The 19,365-nt window shown below is 50.3% G+C and overlaps 8 protein-coding genes across 8 annotated transcripts; 4 read left to right on the forward strand and 4 right to left on the reverse strand.

Moving 5' to 3' along the window:
• Positions 1-408: 408 nt before the first annotated feature.
• On the reverse strand, positions 409-984 carry N7443_010592 (mediator of RNA polymerase II transcription subunit 9; the record flags this gene model as incomplete). Its single annotated transcript, XM_056890648.1, has 1 exon — positions 409-984. The coding sequence occupies one exon, from the start codon at positions 982-984 to the stop codon at positions 409-411; it is 576 nt and encodes a 191-aa protein (XP_056737139.1).
• Positions 985-1,296: 312 nt separating this feature from the next.
• Positions 1,297-3,025, forward strand: N7443_010593 (phosphoglycerate mutase, 2,3-bisphosphoglycerate-independent; the record flags this gene model as incomplete). The annotated part of the gene is made up of 4 exons (XM_056890649.1): positions 1,297-1,324; positions 1,381-2,138; positions 2,174-2,757; positions 2,815-3,025. The coding sequence occupies 4 exons, from the start codon at positions 1,297-1,299 to the stop codon at positions 3,023-3,025; spliced, it is 1,581 nt and encodes a 526-aa protein (XP_056737140.1).
• A 499-nt stretch (positions 3,026-3,524) lies between these two features.
• On the reverse strand, positions 3,525-4,064 carry N7443_010594 (tubulin-binding prefolding complex subunit YKE2; the record flags this gene model as incomplete). The annotated part of the gene is made up of 4 exons (XM_056890650.1): positions 3,525-3,578; positions 3,632-3,692; positions 3,747-3,942; positions 4,007-4,064. The coding sequence occupies 4 exons, from the start codon at positions 4,062-4,064 to the stop codon at positions 3,525-3,527; spliced, it is 369 nt and encodes a 122-aa protein (XP_056737141.1).
• A 293-nt stretch (positions 4,065-4,357) lies between these two features.
• On the forward strand, positions 4,358-5,924 carry N7443_010595 (AAA family ATPase VPS4; the record flags this gene model as incomplete). The annotated part of the gene is made up of 5 exons (XM_056890651.1): positions 4,358-4,716; positions 4,785-5,016; positions 5,106-5,125; positions 5,189-5,639; positions 5,703-5,924. 5 exons carry the CDS (start codon positions 4,358-4,360, stop codon positions 5,922-5,924), a joined length of 1,284 nt encoding a protein of 427 aa, XP_056737142.1.
• A 737-nt stretch (positions 5,925-6,661) lies between these two features.
• On the reverse strand, positions 6,662-10,463 carry N7443_010596 (putative spindle-pole body protein (Pcp1); the record flags this gene model as incomplete). The annotated part of the gene is made up of 3 exons (XM_056890652.1): positions 6,662-6,902; positions 6,972-9,814; positions 9,867-10,463. The coding sequence occupies 3 exons, from the start codon at positions 10,461-10,463 to the stop codon at positions 6,662-6,664; spliced, it is 3,681 nt and encodes a 1,226-aa protein (XP_056737143.1).
• Positions 10,464-10,718: 255 nt separating this feature from the next.
• On the forward strand, positions 10,719-12,660 carry N7443_010597 (putative regulatory factor Sgt1; the record flags this gene model as incomplete). The annotated part of the gene is made up of 3 exons (XM_056890653.1): positions 10,719-10,974; positions 11,045-11,244; positions 11,311-12,660. The coding sequence occupies 3 exons, from the start codon at positions 10,719-10,721 to the stop codon at positions 12,658-12,660; spliced, it is 1,806 nt and encodes a 601-aa protein (XP_056737144.1).
• Positions 12,661-13,266: 606 nt separating this feature from the next.
• On the forward strand, positions 13,267-13,535 carry N7443_010598 (uncharacterized protein; the record flags this gene model as incomplete). Its single annotated transcript, XM_056890654.1, has 2 exons — positions 13,267-13,345; positions 13,417-13,535. The coding sequence occupies 2 exons, from the start codon at positions 13,267-13,269 to the stop codon at positions 13,533-13,535; spliced, it is 198 nt and encodes a 65-aa protein (XP_056737145.1).
• Positions 13,536-14,873: 1,338 nt separating this feature from the next.
• Positions 14,874-17,105, reverse strand: N7443_010599 (uncharacterized protein; the record flags this gene model as incomplete). The annotated part of the gene is made up of 1 exon (XM_056890655.1): positions 14,874-17,105. One exon carries the CDS (start codon positions 17,103-17,105, stop codon positions 14,874-14,876), a length of 2,232 nt encoding a protein of 743 aa, XP_056737146.1.
• Between the last annotated feature and the right edge of the window lie 2,260 nt (positions 17,106-19,365).

The raw sequence follows: 19,365 nt of genomic DNA on the forward strand, positions 1-19,365 counted from the left end.
GGGGAAGGATCGCCGAGTGCCTCAGGCATCACCACGGATGTCGCGATATCGGAGACTTTCACCAGATTGGGGCTGGGGACCCTGTACGAAAGCTGTATAGCTCCTCCATTTGGCTACATTTCTTTTTGTTTGTTCCTAAGTGCATAAGTACGCACTAATGTAGTTCCATTCAATCACATTCAATCATGGTCTGGCCCATCACTGGGGCCGATTTACTTTCTTGTCCTTCCCAAGCACGATATGTGCTTGATGCAACTTGGGACTCAGGTCCCGGATGAGATGATCGCTAAAGACACATTGGGTATTCCTTTCCATGAATCCAATAAAAACGCCTAGGGAATTGGGGCCTGCAGATCCAGCATTATTAGACCCCAGATTATTGCCCTTTTTTGTCAAACAGTGTGTTCTTCATGCTGCCACCTCAGCGCGGTCCGCCTGATTCTTTCCTGCGCGGCTCCCAAAGTCTGAGATCACAGCCCGCAGACGGGCAACCCGGTCCTCAAGCTCCTGGATTTCATTTTCTTGTTCTTCCACGGATCGATGCACATCTGGAAGCTCCTCGACTACGCCGCGCGCCTTCTGGATCCGAATCTTCACCGAGCTGGTTGCCGTGGGAAGGTCTTTGGTATCTAGATGCTCCGAGGCCTTAGGGTTGAGGATAGGAATATCGGCAGCAGACTGTGAAACTCCAGTGTCGTTGTTTCCACCTCCGGGGATGCTCGTAGGAGCTTGTTGGCTTTGTGATGGCGCGTTATCCGAAGCTCCTAGAGCTCCATTGGCTTCGCCAGGAGCGTCACCGGGTTGATTGGACGGCGGCTTTTGAATGAGCAGGCGAGAGAGAATGCCATGGAGTGGTGGGATGATCTCAAATGTTGTCGGTGAAGGGAAAGACACTGGTTGTGATGCGGTCGCGTCTTTGGGACTCTCGGGCGCGACCGAGGATTTGGGCAGCGGCGTGGCTGTAGGTGGCGATCTAGAAGCCATTGCAGATCGAGGTAGAATCGGAACCCGAGGGAAGAAGTGTGAATAACGACCAAAAGCCGGGGACTGGGGTAAGTATTTAGGGAAGAGTCGGAACGTGCTGTGACGTCGGGGCTAGAGAACCAAAAGCGTCACCGGGAATGCCCCTCCTTCACCGGTAACATTTTCGTTGTCTTGACTGGCGCCCACGATTTCCTTCTTTCTCCTCACTATCTACCTTGGTAAGCAGCTCCCCAACTGTATCCTCGTTATCTTGACTAGGATCATCCATTGACTTGTTATAGTGGTGTGATTCCGATTACATACACCCCCACCATGGCTGTCGACCAGAAAGTCGCTTTGAGTATGATCTACTTGCCCCCCAGGTCCCCAAAACCCAGAGCTAATTCGTCCTTCCAGTCGTAATTGACGGCTGGGGTATTGCGGGCCCCAACTCGCCCCCGGAGGGCGATGCCATCGCCGCCGCCGAGACCCCGTTCATGTCCGGCTTCGCCGAGGCCAACTCGAAGACTGCCCAGGGCTTCACTGAGCTCGAGGCCTCCTCGCTGGCCGTCGGTCTCCCCGAGGGACTGATGGGCAACAGTGAGGTCGGTCACCTGAACATTGGTGCTGGTCGTGTTGTCTGGCAGGATAGTGTTCGCATTGATCAGGTCCTCAAGAAGGGTGAGATGAACAAGGTTGAGAACGTTGCCAAGTGCTTCACTCGCGCCAAGGAGGGTAATGGCCGTCTGCACCTGTGTGGTCTGGTCTCAGACGGTGGTGTCCACTCCAACATCACTCACCTGTTCGCTCTGCTCGAGGTCGCCAAGAAGATGCAAATCCCCCAGGTCTTCATCCACTTCTTTGGTGATGGCCGTGATACCGATCCCAAGAGCTCCGTTATCTACATGGAGCAGCTGCTTAAGAAGACCAAGGAGCTTGGTGTTGGTGAGATTGCCACCGTCGTTGGCCGTTACTACATCATGGACCGTGATAAGCGCTGGGAGCGTGTCGAGATTGGTATGAAGGGTCTGATCACTGGCGAGGGCGAGGAGAGCTCCGACCCTCTTCAGACCATCAAGGAGCGCTACGAGAAGAAGGAAAATGATGAGTTCCTGAAGCCCATCATTGTTGGCGGCAAAGAGCGCCGTATCCAGGGTTTGTATCCCGCTCAAACTGTATCAAATACAACCATTAAGCTAACCTATCCCAGACGATGACACCGTCTTCTTCTTCAACTACCGTTCGGACCGTGTTCGTGAGATCACCCAGCTGCTTGGTGACTACGACCGCTCCCCCTCGTCCCGACTTCCCCTACCCCAAGAACATCTCCATCACCACCATGACCCAGTACAAGACCGACTACACCTTCCCCGTTGCTTTCCCTCCTCAGCACATGGGTAACGTCCTTGCCGAGTGGCTGGGCAAGAAGAACCACTCCCAGTGCCACGTTGCCGAGACTGAGAAATACGCCCACGTCACTTTCTTCTTCAACGGTGGTGTTGAGAAGCAGTTCCCTGGCGAGGTCCGCGACATGATTCCCTCGCCCCGTGTGGCCACCTACGATCTTGACCCTAAGATGAGCGCCGCTGCTGTCGGTACTAAGATGGCCGAGCGCATTGGCGAGAACAACTTCGACTTCGTCATGAACAACTTTGCTCCTCCTGACATGGTTGGCCACACTGGTGTGTACGAGGCCGCCATTCAGGGTGTTGCCGCCACCGATAAGGCTATTGGTGAGATCTATGAGGCCTGCAAGAAGCACAACTACATTCTCATGATCACTTCCGATCACGGGTAACTTACATCTCCAACATTCATGTTTTCATAGATAAGGCTAACAAATCCTACTAGTAACGCCGAGGAGATGCTCAACGAGAAAGGTACTCCCAAGACCTCCCACACTCTCAACACGGTTCCCTTCGTTATGGCCAACGCCCCCGCTGGCTGGAGCCTCGCCAAGGAGGGTGGTGTCCTGGGTGATGTCGCCCCTACCGTCCTCGCTGCCATGGGCATTGAGCAGCCTTCTGAGATGACCGGTAAGAGCTTGCTCGTCAAGTCATAATTAGAAGTGATTCGCACATAATTCTTTGGCTACGAAATGAATAAATGAACGATTCAAAGATGTTGATATCTATGCGGTGTTGCGATTTGCCTCGGTCCTGTTCGGTTTTCTTATAAATGTGATAGATGGATCAGCAAAAATTAAGATTGGTCATAGACGTCATATTCTCTCAACTGGGTGACTGCGTAGCCACCTTCTTTTCCAAGCTATACAGAATTTGAATGGGTATATCTTCGTGGCAAGCATCGCCCGTCGTTTTCATCTTCATGCATCGTTGATCCTCGTACCGAATAATCACCTCAAGTGCAGAAACTCTCTTATCGCCTACCAGACTGCACCGCAGCATTAACCGACACCGTCTCCTTCCTTGGTGTGTACCGGGCATACCGAGGCCTTTCAAGTTGCGCTGTGCATAGCAGATCAGGGTTCTAACACTTGCATCAACGTGCTTCACCATCACCCATCGGCATTATCTCCGCCACATTGGGGCTTCTCAAGCTCACGCGGAGGCAGGGGCAGCTTGCTGCTGAGCTTGGGCTTGGATTGCCATGACCTAAAAGGTAATATGTCAGTATGGGTGCACCAATTATTGCGGATTATCATTACCTCGGCGCGCTTCTTCTCACCCAATTCCTGCTTATCTTCGATCTCCTTCTCAATTCGCTTGCTGTCGAGGAAGGGTCAGTGATATATTCCCACCAGCCAAGATCAAGCCACCCACATTTCCTTCTCGATGAACTCCAGGCGGCCATTGACGGCCATGGTGGCTTCGGTCTTATCTTGCTTCAAGAGGACGGGTCCGACGAGCTTGTAGATGTTGGAGTCATCGTCCAACTGGTTGAACTCAGCCTGAACACCCTGGTTCTCTTGCTGCTGCGACTCGAGCTTCTGGCGGGCATCGACAAGACCCTCGAGTTCTAGAATCCCGGAACACAATTAGATACGGAGAATAGTAGAAATAAATAGCAGGCCAAAGCTTACCGGTCTGCAGCTGGTCAAACTCGTCCGAAAGGGACTGAAGCTGTTTCTGGGGGTCCATGGCTTGTGTTGGCGGGGAGGTGGGAGAAGGGAAAACCGATCCAACTTCTGCCCGCGCCCGTCAACACCTCTCCCTTCGCACTACAATTCCATCCTCCACACCCACCGTGCATACCGCGACCTCTTTTTCTTTTTTTTTCTCCTCTCCGAACCTCTTATCCGAGTCGGAGTTGCTCTCGCTTAAGCCGTTGCCTAGCACACTACCCTTAGGCCCCCTCACGCCCTCCCCGCTTTATCACTCCGCGCTTGACTCGCCACTCCGAGACGTGACCAGGCAGGGCCACGCTTGCCAGCATGAGTAATACGGATTTCCTGGGGCGAGCGATTGACACGGTGAAGAAGGCAATCGAGAATGATAATGAGGGCGAGTACGAGAAGGCTTATCAGCTGTACTACTCCGCATTGGAGTTGTTCATGCTGGCCCTCAAGTGGGAGAAGAATCCTCGGTCTAAGGAGATGATTCGCGCTAAAACTGGCGAGTATATGGACCGCGCAGAGAAGCTCAAGAATCATTTGGCCTCGGGGGATCGAAAGAAACCTAGCGCTGTAGGCGCAAACGGCAAGATTGCGCAGGGAAGTGGGAAAGGGTATGACTTTGGCCTATTACAACTTATTTACAACATCCTGCTCCTCTTTTGGACTAACGGTCCGCCGTTAGTCCGTTGGAGCCAGCAAGAAGTTTCAATGATATGATCTGGTACTAACGGAGGTTTACAAACAGGAAAGAAGATGACGACAACGGCAACGGCGAGGATGCCGAGGCGAAGAAGCTCCGATCAGCCCTCCAGGGAGCCATTCTGTCAGACAAGCCGAACGTCAAGTGGGAAGATGTTGCCGGTTTGGAGAACGCCAAGGAAGCCTTGAAGGAGGCAGTCATTCTTCCGATCAAGTTCCCACACCTGTTTACGGGCAAGCGACAACCCTGGAAGGGTATCCTTCTCTACGGCCCCCCGGTACCGGAAAGTCGTATCTCGCCAAGGCCGTTGCGACTGAAGCCAACAGCACGTTCTTCAGTGTCAGCAGTTCTGACTTGGTTTCCAAGTGGATGGGTGAGAGTGAAAGGTAAGAACTTAGGCCTCAATTACTATGTATCATACCTTGAGAACTCTGGGCTGACCCTCGCAGACTTGTTAAGCAACTCTTCAATATGGCCCGTGAAAACAAGCCAGCGATTATCTTCATTGACGAGGTCGATGCCCTGTGTGGACCGCGTGGTGAAGGCGAATCCGAGGCGTCACGCCGTATCAAGACCGAATTGCTTGTCCAAATGGATGGTGTCGGTAAAGACTCTAAGGGTGTCTTGATTCTGGGAGCCACAAACATTCCCTGGCAACTCGACGCTGCCATTCGTCGACGATTCCAACGACGAGTTCACATTAGTTTGCCCGACTTCAATGCACGAATGAAGATGTTCATGCTGGCCGTGGGAGCGACACCGTGCCAGATGACCCAGACAGACTATCGGTCCCTGGCCGAGATGAGCGAGGGTTACTCCGGTAGTGATATCAGTATCGCTGTGCAGGATGCTCTGATGCAGCCCATCCGCAAGATTCAAACAGCAACACATTATAAGAAGGTAAGCCGACTTAAAACCGCTCGTTTATTAAGTGGAATAGATTGCTGACTACATCAACTACAGGTGACCCATGAAGGAACTGAGAAGCTCACTCCGTGCTCGCCCGGCGACGCTGGTGCCACGGAAATGAACTGGCTCGACGTGGAAGCCGAGCAACTCCTCGAGCCACCGCTCGTTCTGAAGGACTTCATCAAAGCCGTCCGTAATTCCCGTCCTACTGTCAGCCACGAAGATCTTACAAGGAACTCGGAATGGACGAAAGAGTTTGGCAGCGAGGGAGCGTAAACGGTTCATGTTTCGATTTTCATTCCTGGTATTCGGTCGGCATAAATCTCATCTTGGCCAAACTCGTGCAATAAATAGACAATGTCTCACCCAAGGTGTTATTGGGTTCTTGGCTCGGCTTCGTGCTTGAGTGGCTACCTGAAGAATCTGGTGTTCAGAAGCGTTGATGATTTCATGTTTGCAGTATTTTGGCAATGGCGAGGCGTTGATTGAGCAAATATCCATGTTTTTACTTATCCCGGCGGACTTTCGTCAAGAGGAAAAGTCGTACATATATATGTACTACCTCGATACTGTATATTTTTGGACCCAATATTGGGAGTAAATCTGGTGTACCCATTTCAATGTTGGACGTAGAGCGGCATCTCCTTGCTTTTCAGGCTGTACATTAACAAGCCGAGGCTTACTGCAATGAATAAATACAAGACAATATCCACAAGGGTCAATTTCTAACAAAACGCTACTCAGAATCATAATCGGATCAGACCGATACCAGGGTGACTATGCTCCAACAATGCCACATCTCTGCAAAAGACAAATCCTTTCACAAACCAATCCAGTTAAACGCCCTGGAAAGAAAACACAACCTCAAAGGAGGAAAGGAAAGAAAGCAGAAGTTGTATACTAGACATGACGGGGAATCTCTCGTGGCAGAAGGGGCGACGCTTGGAAAAGAAGATGTGCAAAGGAATCACAAAACAAGACAGAAAAACAGTAGCCATGTAACCTATTGTCGTTTACCGGGCAAGGGGGCTTTTGGTTGAGCTTTCGCGACGCTTGAGCATCTCGCTCTTAGCTCGTTTTAAGCCTTCACCCAGCTTCTTGGCCCGGGACCATTCCTGGCCCATCTTTTTCATGCGGACAGTGGCCACGACTAGGGAAATAGCAGAGCGGAGCTTGCGGCGTGGACTGCGGACTGGGTCGCGGTCGCGAGATTGAACGCCCATATCAGAAATCATGCGGAGGTCGGCTTCATTACTGTGGGTGGTGGAGCCATGTTAGCTGGATTTTATCGAGTATAGAAGACGGGGGAAAGGGTGGACTAACCATGCAATACGAACGCGTTCACCAAGTTCCATTAGGCCCTTGCTCCATGCCAGGTCACGACGGAACTTCTCTTCGCGGTGCAAGCGGGCACGAAGCCAGATGATTTCCTTGCCGAGACCGCGAATTTCTTTTTCGTGTCGAGTCTTGCTGGATGATTTGCCCGTCGAGACCTTCTCTAGGGCTTCATTGTAGCGTTGTTGTAGGGCTTCCAAATCCTTGGTGGCTGCTTCGGCCTTGCGAACGCAGAACGCTCGCTCTTCACGGATTCGGCGAAGTTGGTTCTTGAGCTCGTTTAACCGCGAATCTCGCTCAGAGACCTTGAGCGCCAGAGACTCAGCCTCAAGGGTCGATGACTTGAGTAACTCATGCAGGTCTTTCTGATCCTCTTCTCTCATAGCAGCTCGTTCAAGGTCACGGTTCTTAACCTTGACTTCTTTGAGAGCTTTGTGCGCATCCGTTAATTGCTTCCGTAGAGTCTTTAGCTCTTCGTGAAGCTTGTTAGATGGGGAGTTTTGCAGAGACTGCGAGTCAAATTTGTTGATGAGAGCGTCGTGAAGGTCTCGCTCCAAATCAGAAACACGGGACTTCAAGGTACGAGTGGAAGCTTTTTGTTCGGCTTCGCGCTGAAGAAGTGTCTTTTCGCGCCTACGAGCCTCTTCCAGGCTCTGGCGAAGAACTGACAGGTCTCCATGGGCGGTTGACTGGTCGTTCTCCAAGGGAGCCTGGTGCTCAAGAAGCATCTCCAGTTCCTGAACGCGCCGCTCAAGCCGTTGAACCTTCGTCCTGGCCGTACTTAACTCGCGGTCCCGATTGCCGGAGCCCACTAGCACCTTGTCCTGGAGACGATCAATCTCAGCCGAAAGGCGACCCTCTTCTGAACTGGCACGTTCGATCTCGGAACCGAGCTGCCTTTCTAGAATTTCCTTGGCCTCCATGAGGGCATCCTTGTCATCTCGCAATCGCTTCGTTTCGCTTTCAAGTCGGGTCGCAGTTCTCCGGAGTTCAACCTTCTCACGATCAAATCGAGTAGTGTCATCGGCAGAATGGCCTCGGTCGAGCTGAGCGTGGAGCTCATCTCGTTCGGCTTCGATCTCGGCCATTGAAGTTCGCAGGTCGTGCAATTCAACGTGAGCATTGGCAAGTTGGTCGCGAAGAGTTTGTCTGTCGGCGATCGCCTTCTGCAATTGATTTTCCACATCAGAAGAGCCCTTCTGCTGTCGGCCCTTTGCGTACTCTTGCTCATCTGCCAAGCTTGATTGCAACACAACAACCTCATCTTCCAGAGCCTGTACCCTCTCCTTCAGGGATTGCTCCTCACGCCGAGAAACACGAAGCTCCTCCCTCACAGTCAGAAGATCAGAGCGCTGCTCATCCAGAGTCCGTCTCTTCTGGGTGAGCTCGTCACCGAGGTCTTTGATTTGGCGATTCAGCACAGCTTCCTCTTGCACGTGGCGCTGCTTCTCGCTATCGATAGCATCTTGAAGCTTGTACTCTTTGCCGGAAAGAGTGTGTTCTGCTTGCTGCAGCATTTCGATCGTTCGCTTGAAGCCTGCAGCTTGTTCTTCTGTGCGCTCCTTTTGAGACTGGAGGGTCCGCTTGGTGCTTTCCCACCTGTCCTGCTCAAGAGCAAAATGTCCTTCTTTATCCTCAATCTCGTGCTGGAGAGCTTCGATTTCGTCCTGCAAACGTTCAATCTCCACCTTGTGTTGCCAGCGAAGGTTTTGATTGTCTTGGGCGCGATTGGTGGCCTCTTCAACAGCTTGCTGGAGCTCACGAATTCGAGACTGCGATCGAGATAACTCGCTTTGCAGGCTGCCGGATTCGTCAGTCAGTGCTTGGTGTCGAGTCTGCAGAAGCTCTTTCTCTTCCGTTCGGCGCTGTATATCGTCGAGGGCTTCCTGAAGTCGAGCAGATATCCTTTCTTGCTCTCTCTGGGCCAAGTCGCGTTCGTGCCGAGCTGATTCGAGATCCTGACCTAATTTGCCAGCATCACTTTTCAGGTCCAGTTGAATAGTTTGATAGCGCTCCTCTAGGCGCGCCACGTAATCCGACTTGGTTTCGGCCTCCGATCTGAGAGCGTCGTTTTCCTGTCGCAAAGCACGAACTTCTTCCTCGAGCCTCTCTGCTCGGTCCTCCATTTGTCGACTTAGACCCTTGGTCATGACAGATTTATTTGACATCTCATCCTGCAATTCACGAAGGTCGTCTTCGGCTCGGTCTTTCTCATCCGTGGCTTGCCGCGCGAACTCGTTCGCTTCCTTGACTTCTGATTTCGATTGTTCGAGACTCTCCTGCAGTTCTTCGACCTGTTCTCTTGCTCGGTCGAGTTCGGCTTGAATTTCAGCAGCTGCATCGCTTTCCTTGCCGTTCTGTCGGAGCTCTTCCAATTCCTCGTCGCGCTCATCGAGAACTCGGTCCTTTTCACGTACTGTGGCCTCGAGATCTTCAACATCATCGCGAAGTTTCTCGACTTCTTGGGATTGACTGTCCTTAAGCAATCTTAATTCTTCACGAAGTTCTCTAAGCTCCTTGTCCCGGGATTCCACCTCTTCGCGCATGATATACATCTCACGTTGTGTTTCTTCGTCGGTTTGTCGTCGTCGGGACTTATCTCTCATTTCCACGAGTTGCAATCGATAATCCTCCAAGTCGCGTTCGGCCTGCAGGAGACTCTTTTTGTATCGGGAGATGTCACGCTGCATAGTCAATCGCAAGACCTTCAGCTCGGTGTTCTCCCTAAGAGCCGCGCTATTGTATTCGGGACCAGCCTTCTCGATTTGCTCCTCTAGGTAGTGAATTTTCAGCTTCAGGTTCCAGTTGTCTTTGTCAAGCCGGTCGATGATCTGCAACAGTCAGAATTTGTTCAAGCCATAGTTCTCTGAAACAGATACATACCCGTTCTTGCTCCTTCAATGTCATGTTCTGTCCATCACCCAAAACTCCGGAACCATTGCGTCCCAATAGGCCGGGCAGTGGCGTACTCTGGGCGCTGCTGCTGGCAACCTGAGGAATTGGCGTCGCTTGATCGGCTGTCGCATCATCTTCATACATATCAGACATGTCGATCGTAGGTAAACCAGGGGTGTAGGCCCCGCCCCGGCCCTCTCGTAGGTAGCCCGGAGTCTTCGGGTCGTCCATCCCTCGAACCGCAGATCCGTTCCTCAGAAAGTTGTTCTTGGTCGCGCTCCTCATGAGTGGCGTAAATTCGCCTTTGGCCGGACCTGCTGCGGGCAGGTGTCTCAATGCGGTTCTTGCTGGCCTCGAGGAAGTCCCGGCACGCGGGGTGCTGGACTTGTAGCTGGCTGAGTCGCGTTTTCTTCCATCTCCAAATCCTTTAATCACATCATTGTCTTTCGAGGGCGTGTGGAAAGAGTTTTCCACGGAGTCGAGGGCGGAAAGGTGAGTTCGTCCCACGCTGCGAAAACCGTTGGTCAGGTAAGTCGCGTTCCCGTCGACTTCGGTGCGCGGCGTGTCGATATAGGGGAACGCCATGGTAATGGGGCCGCGGAAAATTCCGGTTAACACGCGACCATCACTCTGCAAAACGATGGGACTGGGTTGAAACGAGCTGGACGGCGTGTTGTGACGAAGCGCGGGCGAAGCGTCGGCGAGACTGTTGATGTCTAGCCTGATTAGGCTTAGTCCGCGAGTCACGAGTGGGTCGCGAGCTTCGCCGCTTTTTTTCCTTTTTGCGGAATGCCATGAGGTCATGTTGAGCTACAACTAGCTACTCAATCGACTTTAATCATGGCGACTGAAGAGGATATCGCGTGGTTCAAGTCCACTTTCCATCCTATCCCAAAAGCACAGCTCCCCGACGACTCCGTCGAGTACTACGTTTACCACCTGCCCTCCCCCGCCCCCGCCGTTATCGATCAGGCCGTCGAGACTCGTGCGCGATTGCTTGAGGTCCAGCGCACAGCCGCGGAATTGACCAAGGAGTTGCTGAAAGATTATATCTGGCAGCGCGAAAACTTCCGATTGGAGATTACCAAGGATGATGGTGAGAAATTCCGTTTTCAAGATTGATTTCATCCGTGTTCTCCATATCAGGCGCTGATCGCGAAATGCAGGGATCACTTCGCTCCACGGCCGCACCAACTATGGAGACTCCATCGAAGATGAGTGGGTGGTCGTGTACATCCTCCGCGAGTTAACGAAGCGCCACAAAGATATTTGGGTCAAGGTCGGAGACAGTGACGGCGAGTTCCTGCTCGTCGAGGCGGCGGGCACGCTCCCTGCATGGCTGGAACCCGAGGTGGCGGATAACAGGGTGAGCATCAATAAGCTTATCTTTTTAACTGACGAGACTTACACTAACCTGTTGTTATTCAACCAGGTTTGGATTAACCAAGGAGACCTCAAAATCATCAAGCCAAAGAAAGACACAGGAAAAAAGGTCTCAGAAACATTGACCCTGCCAGAAGCACACAAAATCATCCAAGAAGAACCGAACCGCTTCATACGGTCCAGAATAATTCAGGAGGAGGCATTCTATCGACTGCGCAACTATCCCAAGCAAATCTCCGAGAACCTCCACCACGCGATCGTAACACTTCCGCGCAAGGTCGCGCACCTATTACACCGAAAGCCTGCATACATATCGCCTGTCGTGGAAGCCTTCTACATTCGTGATCCTATAGCCATGCGTCCTCTCAAGTCGAAGGATGCATCTGATCTCGTTTTCAAACCCGAAGACTTCGTCACTGTGAGCTTGAAGTTCACACGAGTGGGATACGCCCAATTGAAGAGTCAGGAATTTCCTACACCAAGCACCTGGGAGGGAACATTACCTCCACCTGAAGATCTGAAAGCGTATGCCCGCGCGGAGACAGGCATGAAGGTGTCTTGTGGACTCGAAATGCTACTCTACGATCCCCACCATCAAGACAAGACTTCTGTCAGAGAAATGAAAATTTGGCTTGAGGATATTGACGATGGCGAGGAGCATCTGACCGGGGACTTAGAGATTGAAAGGGATTGGGACAAGCGGGAGGATGACGAAAAATGGTTGGACATCAATTTTGAAGATCTGGACAGGGAGCTCAAAGGAGGCAAGAGCGAAGAAAAGACCGGTGGTGACTTTGGCGACGTAGGCGCTCAACAGAATTTGCAACGGATTGTCGCTCGTTTCGAGGAATTCTTGAACGATAATTCTGCGGGCTTCGACGGCGCAGATTTCATCGATGACTTTGGATCAGACTCTGACGTTGATGATGACGACGAGGACGAACTCAGCAGCGATGGAGAGGACAAAGACGCCTCATTTGATGAAGAGGAGTTCTCACGGATGATGAAAGAAATGATGGGGATGCCTTCTGGACCCGGGAAGCCCTCCTTTAAAGCGCTGGGAAAACGCGTTCAAGAACTCGACGCAGATGAAGAAGATGATACGGAACAGATCAAGGAACTGTCTCGGCAGATGGAGGCTGAATTACGAGGAACCGGAGTTCTCGACCTGAACAGAAAGCAACAGAAGCTGGCTTCTGGGGAGAATGCATCTAAAGGGAAGGCTACCGAACCTAACAACCCAGATGATCAAGAGGATTATGATGAGGATGAAAACTCCAACATTAACCTTGCCAAAAACCTGCTGGAGAGTCTTCATGCCCAGGCAGGTACTGCAGGCCCAGCGGGCAACATGCTCTCCATGATGGGCCTGCGGTTGCCGAAAGATGACCGCCATTGATGACATGATGCCCATGAGTCTGCCATTTCATCTATTTTGCATTTCTAAAATTAGCCATTATCTGCACCGCCACTGCGAAGTCTGCAAAAAACAGAGTGCGGCAGATGTTTTCCATTTCCGAATGATGTCGCCCTATCGATCTTGACCAGAACCATCGAGTTTGGGAGCGCCTAATCAGATGAGGAGACCCTTGCGGGGCTTCCTGCGTCTTTGAAACCCCTCCAATGGTATCATCTCTGCAGCTTTGGGGTTGATGTTTGCAGAGTGGATATAAGACAGTACGAGCCAGCAATTGATATGCAACCAAGGAATGGCTTGTTCCAGGAGGGAATGAATGGAGTTGGCATGACCTATCTGAGTCAAGAGAAGACAAGGAGAAGACAATGCACAACCACCCGCTACTTCATATGCCTTGTTACTTGTTAACGACGAGAAGAACTCTATGAATGCAATTTTTTCTTCCAATTTTAACATCGTTAATTGCGAGTTTAATCGAAAGATAGTCTGTTTCGCTTGCATGTTGTAATAAGAGCCATTAGCACGAGGCACAAAGCGAGATATGCCGTCAGAGTTTGTAGCAGACACGCTTCCAGTAATCCCGACACCATGTCCTCCTCCTCGAGCCATGCTACGAATGCGATCACCAACCTTAACCTCGCATTGATTCTTCCCACTAATATTAACCGTAAGGCCACTCTTTCAAATCCACCCATTCAAACCACGACCTCCATCTACAACGCTAGCCATTCCATATAGACGGAAGACTCTACGCGCTCAGAAACGATACCTGCATGCATATCGATCTGAAAATCCAGCTCGCGCGCGACGCCGTCGCCTGCAAGGTACATACGCTTACCACCACTGTCGCGGCGTAGACTATACTCTCAGAGAATTATGGGGTACCGTCACTCCACGGTCTCAGTATCGGTAGTCCGTGTGTTTATCATGTGGCAGTGCACACCATCTACGCCTTGTCATGAGGGTCCTGCTGCACTTCCTCCGGTGATGGTCTCGTAATATCCGAACTCTTTGTGGGAAGTCCAAATGTGGAAGTTGCCGTTTTACTGCAAAGGCCATGCTTTATGGCACAACTAAAATTGAGACACTTTTGATGTTGGTGCTGACCCTTTTTTTTTGCCGCGCTCGCCCCATCTGCTCAGCGATACCATGGACCGATTGACGAAGACTGACATGCAGATTGAATCCACAGTGATGTGGCCTTTCGGGGTAGCAGATGACTGAAGATCAATGAGTAGCATGGAGGAAAGCACGCTGACTTCTGTACCTGGAGGATTCACAATTGTTGGGGTCTTGTCAAGGACATCGGTCACCCGGCCCCTTGAATCTAATCCTTAGGTCGACCTTTGCTTGCTTCTCTCATCTGAAGCTTATATTGCGCCAGGGCCGTCTGTCCTACGGATTTTATGGAATGTTAGAGATTGACATCAATGGCCAATGGGTTAAAGGTTGAGGCTTCAAAGGTCGGCGCTAATTATTGTCGCATTGTTACTGTCATTGTCACTACTATACCTTCCAACCTCTTCTCTCTAATGTTCGTACCAATATTTATGCCACCGACAAGCTCCGCTAGTCTTAATATTAATATTTACTGAAAGGATTGCGATAAACGCATAGCTCTCTAGTACGCTATGAAAGCTAACGACGAAGAGTTAGTGCGAAAATTTTCTAAGATATAGGACTAGTGAGTTTATTTCATTTAACTCAAGCGGAGTGACCTCTCGCACATGCGACTAAGAAAGGTAACTTTTTGTCAGTCAAGCTCCTTTTGCAGAAACCGAGCGGACATTTTAACATATCCATTAGCAGCGGTACACGCTAAGTGAGTGCTATGTCGAACCCTTAGAGGCCAGACAACTAACCGATGTACAGTAGCTTGCAAAATCGCCCTGCGCTTTTGCGTTCGCTTTTTGTTTCTCGACCGCCAATGCCAAGCTAGATCTAACTGCATACGGTTAGCTTTGGTTCTATTCTTAGCTCTGTATATTGCATAGTATTGTCACAAACTGTATTGTAATTAGTTACAAGCTTAGCTCTCTTCCGGCTAAGTCGATTTTATTTCCAGTAGGTGCCACCGTGAAGTATACATATCGGGAAGAAGTCAGGATTCGGTGAAGCTACATACGTAAAGTAAAATTGTTCGAGAAAGAGTAGTCAGACTAAGTCCAACATGAGTGGAAGATGATGAAGATATTTCACGGTGATCCTCCTTCGATCGACTGCTTCATGTCTTGGAGAGTGCGCTGAGACGCCAGTCGATCTGGATGCTCTTCATCAAGCGTTCTCTCTTCTACCGCGACGACATGCTCAAGAAGCTCCACAGCCTGTTTGATTTGCCCGTTGAATTGATATGCCCTTGCGAGTTCGTGTTGAGACGCCAGTCGAGAGGGATGCTCTTCATCAAGCGTTCTCTCTTTTACCGCGACGACATGCTCAAGAAGCTCCACAGCCTGTTTGATTTGCCCGTTGGATTGATACACCCTTGCGAGTTCGTGTTGAGACGCCAGTCGAGAGGGATGCTCTTCATCAAGCGTTTTCTCTTCTACCGCGACGACATGCTCAAGAAGCTCCACAGCCTGTTTGATTTGCCCGTTGAATTGATATGCCCTTGCGAGTACGTGTTGAGACGCCAGTCGATCTGGATGCTCTTCATCAAGCGTTCTCTCTTTTACCGCGACGACATGCTCAAGAAGCTCCACAGCCTGTTTGATTTGCCCGTTGAATTGATATGCCCTTGCGAGTACGTGTTGAGACGCCAGTCGATCTGGATGCTCTTCATCAAGCGTTCTCTCTTTTACCGCGACGATATGCTCAAGAAGCTCCACAGCCTGTTTGATTTGCCTGTTGGATTGATACACCCTTGCGAGTTCGTGTTGAGACGCCAGTCGATCTGGATGCTCTTCATCAAGCGTTCTCTCTCGCACCGCGACGACATGCTCAAGAAGCTCCACAGCCTGTTTGGTTTGCCCGTTGGATTGATATGCCCCTGCGAGTTCGTGTTGAGACGCCAGTCGAGAGGGATGCTCTTCATCAAGCGTTCTCTCTTCTACCGCGACGACATGCTCAAGAAGCTCCACAGCCTGTTTGATTTGCCCGTTGAATTGATATGCCCTTGCGAGTTCGTGTTGAGACGCCAGTCGAGAGGGATGCTCTTCATCACAATTGCTTTCATTCCATACACACACATCTTGGAAAAAGGTGACGGATTCTTTCGCTCGTCCATCAGCTAGAACACAATCTCCAACCTTAGAAAGTAGGCTGTATCTCTCACTCAAATCTTTACTTTCCTCTCTCTTAAGAATTTCAAGGGCATGTGGTAAGTATTCTCTCCATGTCCCACGATTCGTGTATTCATCTGATGGAAAACACTCCTCAATATGTTGCGTCGCAGTCGCGATAACCTGTTGTGTCTTCTGTGCCCCTTCAATCCACACTCGTGTTGATAGCTGTACGAGGCTATGCATATCAAAGATATCCCCTTTGTCTCTCCTGCTCAGAAATCCATAGCCACATAGTGTGCCAATTGAAAAGTCCATCTCCTCTTCTGAAGTGAGCGTAGGAAGAATAGACCGTGGGATTGCCTTTGGCTCAAGGAAAGACATAAATTCCAACAACTCAGCAGCAGAGGGATCAGAGCTCTTCACCTGATTAAAAGAGATAAACCACGTGGCAGTCACCGCGTTTGGCATTTTTCGGTAGCGAGTTTTATCACGAAAGTCCCTACTCGCTAGACGCATCCGGTCTTCTTCGGTTTTATGCATAAGCTCGAGATAACGTGTGGTTGTTCCATCATTCCGGGAAATATAGTAAGCGGCCTGTGCGATAGCTAGAGGTAGTAAGTTCAGCTCCTCCAGTAATCGCATGGCGGATTCTTGGCCACATAATGAATCTTCTCCGATAATCTTCGTGAGAAAAGCAATCCCTTCCTCTGTGGTCATCTTTTGGAGCTCAATGATATCATTTCTTGCGAAAGACACCGCCACCTCGCGAGAACGAGTAGTGAGCAAAGTTACACCTTTATTGCTCGAAGGGAAATATTGATCAAGCTCATCGCAAACTAAGCCTATTTCATCGGCGTTATCGATAACCAAAAGCCACTTTCCGGCTTTATCAGAGTTGAGATGTCCCTGTACTAATTCCATAACATTTTCATCGCTTGCGTTTTGATGGATCTGGAGCTCGTTCGCAATTTGCCAATAAACTTGTTTGAAACTTTCGAGGCTAAGAGCAGGAGCCCAAAAGATCGAGCAGTCTGATATATACTCCTTCACCCACAGGGCAAGCTGAAGCGCAACTTGGGTTTTGCCGATGCCACCTAGTCCGAACAAGGCTAATTTTTCGGTATTGGCTTGGATAAAAAGCTTCTGTTTGAGCTCCTCTAACATGGATTCACGGCCGGTGAAGTACCGATTTTCCAAGAAAGGCATTATATAGTGGGGTTGAGATCGATTCCCTTGTAAATAATCAGTGAGCCTGACCGCTGTTTTTGGGTTCCCTATTGACTTACAGGGCCTGGTGTTTGTCTCATTTATCCCTCCTACAGGTGAGTGGAAGTTCAAAGTAACCGGGCCATGGCTCACGCCTATCTGGGCCCCTAAATTTGAATGCCCAAATGATGCTGAGAACGCCATATTTGTGAAGGGTCTTGGTCTCTTTCGGGGGGAAGTAGCTCGCCAGCGTCAGGCGCCGCTGCTGTGGCCGGGATGGCAAGGGTGATAGGACAGAAAGGTCTAAATCACTTGGTATAGAAGTATTTGAAGGCCAAGAAGTTAGCCTTTCATCAGAATCGGGAGAGGGCGATAAGGAGTGATTGCGGCGGAAGCACCTCTGGTTAGCCTAAGGCATCCGAGTTGAAGAGGGGTACTCCCTAAGCGCCCGCCCCCATCAGCGAACAAGGCATTTCAGCCAGTCATTACGCACAACGATTGCGGACTGCATAAAGGGTGTCGCATCATTGGTCACTGAGTTATGATCACGCAGCAGCAGAACTAACCAAGTAGCCTTGAATGCAGGACACGAGGTGCTAAATTCTCAAACTTCCTATCTCTAACGACGATATTAGGTGGCATCTTACGTGAATCTAAATGCATAGTCCTATTGTTATGCTAAATAGCAGATGTACTTCCACCCGACTGAAGACTTTTGGGGAAAGAAGAGTTAAAACAAGTACATAGGAAGACAGGGAAACAGAGAAACATCTATTGGTGCTGCCAGAGTAAATGATGAGCTGCAACAATGCACGGAAATATATATATTAGTTCTATACAGTACAACGTGTACAGTACGACATAGTTTAATCAACAGTTACAATTGTCAGACCTACATAGCGAAAATGGCCTTCAGCACTTCCTTCTCTTACGCCAACCACATCCACACACCACTCCAGAAATTCCTGGAAATCTCCATCCGGGTCATCCCCAAACGACTGCCAGTTCCGTTTGATAAAAGCTTTTAGCTCTGCGAAAAACTCTTCGATCGGATTCAAATCAGGAGAATACGGTGGAAGATACACGAGCTTAACCCCTGCTTCAGAGCACATTCGATGTATCCGCTCAGAATGGTGGAAGGATGCATCATCCATCACTAATACCGATTTAGGCTCCGGCCATCTACCACAATAATGAAGAAGCTATTCAATAAAGTCTTCGAATATCAGACCATCAGTCGAGCCACAGAAGACGCGGGAAAGAAGAGCACCATCTTGGCAATATGCCGGCAAGATCTGGTATCGCTGACCACGATGGAACTTGGCCACTTGAACCGGTGTGACCTCGAGCGGGGCCCAACCTGTTCGCCGATACCCTATCCGCTTGTCACATCCAGATTCATCTATGTAGACCGGGTGATACGACTCAAATTCCGATAGATTATGGAGGTAATAGTCTCGTAAATCCGCGTTCCGCTCCTTCGCTTGATTCTGGGTTGTCTTCTTCGATCAGCCTTTCGCGGCCAGAGCCCGACTGATAGTGGAGTTGGCGACGCAAACATCAAACTCCTCCCGAAGGAAGATCGCCATCTCGTCGAGGTATAATCCAGGATTTTCGGAAAGGTGTCCACAGAGAGCCTCAACGATAAGTGGAGTGATACTTTTGGGTCGGCCGGAGGAAATTGGGGGCGCCTTGGGACTGCCGAACAACCGCAGGTTGGAACGAATATATCGAACAGATTGTTTACTGCATCCTGCTGTATTAGCGATATCAGTAGTTCTTAGGTTGCTCTCGATCATATCACAAATCAGCTGCCGCTTCAATGGGGATAAGTTTGGAGCCATTTTTGTATAATCGATGGGTAGTAAGGAGTGGAAAGAGCAGGAGCAACAGAAAACGAGGGGTACCCGCGGTTGCATACGTGTTGTTCATCGTCTCGTTCCTTACCATACCATTTCAAAATGTTCTAGCCAGGGGTCCGTCTGAGTCTAACTGATTATGGCGAAGTTGGTCTTGGCAAGTGGGGTTGGGAAAGAAGGAGAGTGTGTAAAAGCGCAAGGCGATTTTGCAAGCTACTGTAGTAGTAGTCATCTCCGGTCTCTTTAAATTCGACAGTCTACAGTGCCGGACTCCGTAAATCATCCTCTCAGCGATCATCAACGCTACTACCCAATCCAACCGGTCTAACAAAAGCAAATACATCCCACCACCAGGACTTCGGGACGCACTGAACACACTGCAGTGCCTTACAGGTCGAGTT

Source organism: Penicillium atrosanguineum (genome assembly GCF_028827265.1).
Source record: "Penicillium atrosanguineum strain IBT 20685 chromosome Unknown utg000008l_segment0_segment0, whole genome shotgun sequence".
In the NCBI taxonomy this organism is placed as follows: domain Eukaryota; kingdom Fungi; phylum Ascomycota; class Eurotiomycetes; order Eurotiales; family Aspergillaceae; genus Penicillium; species Penicillium atrosanguineum.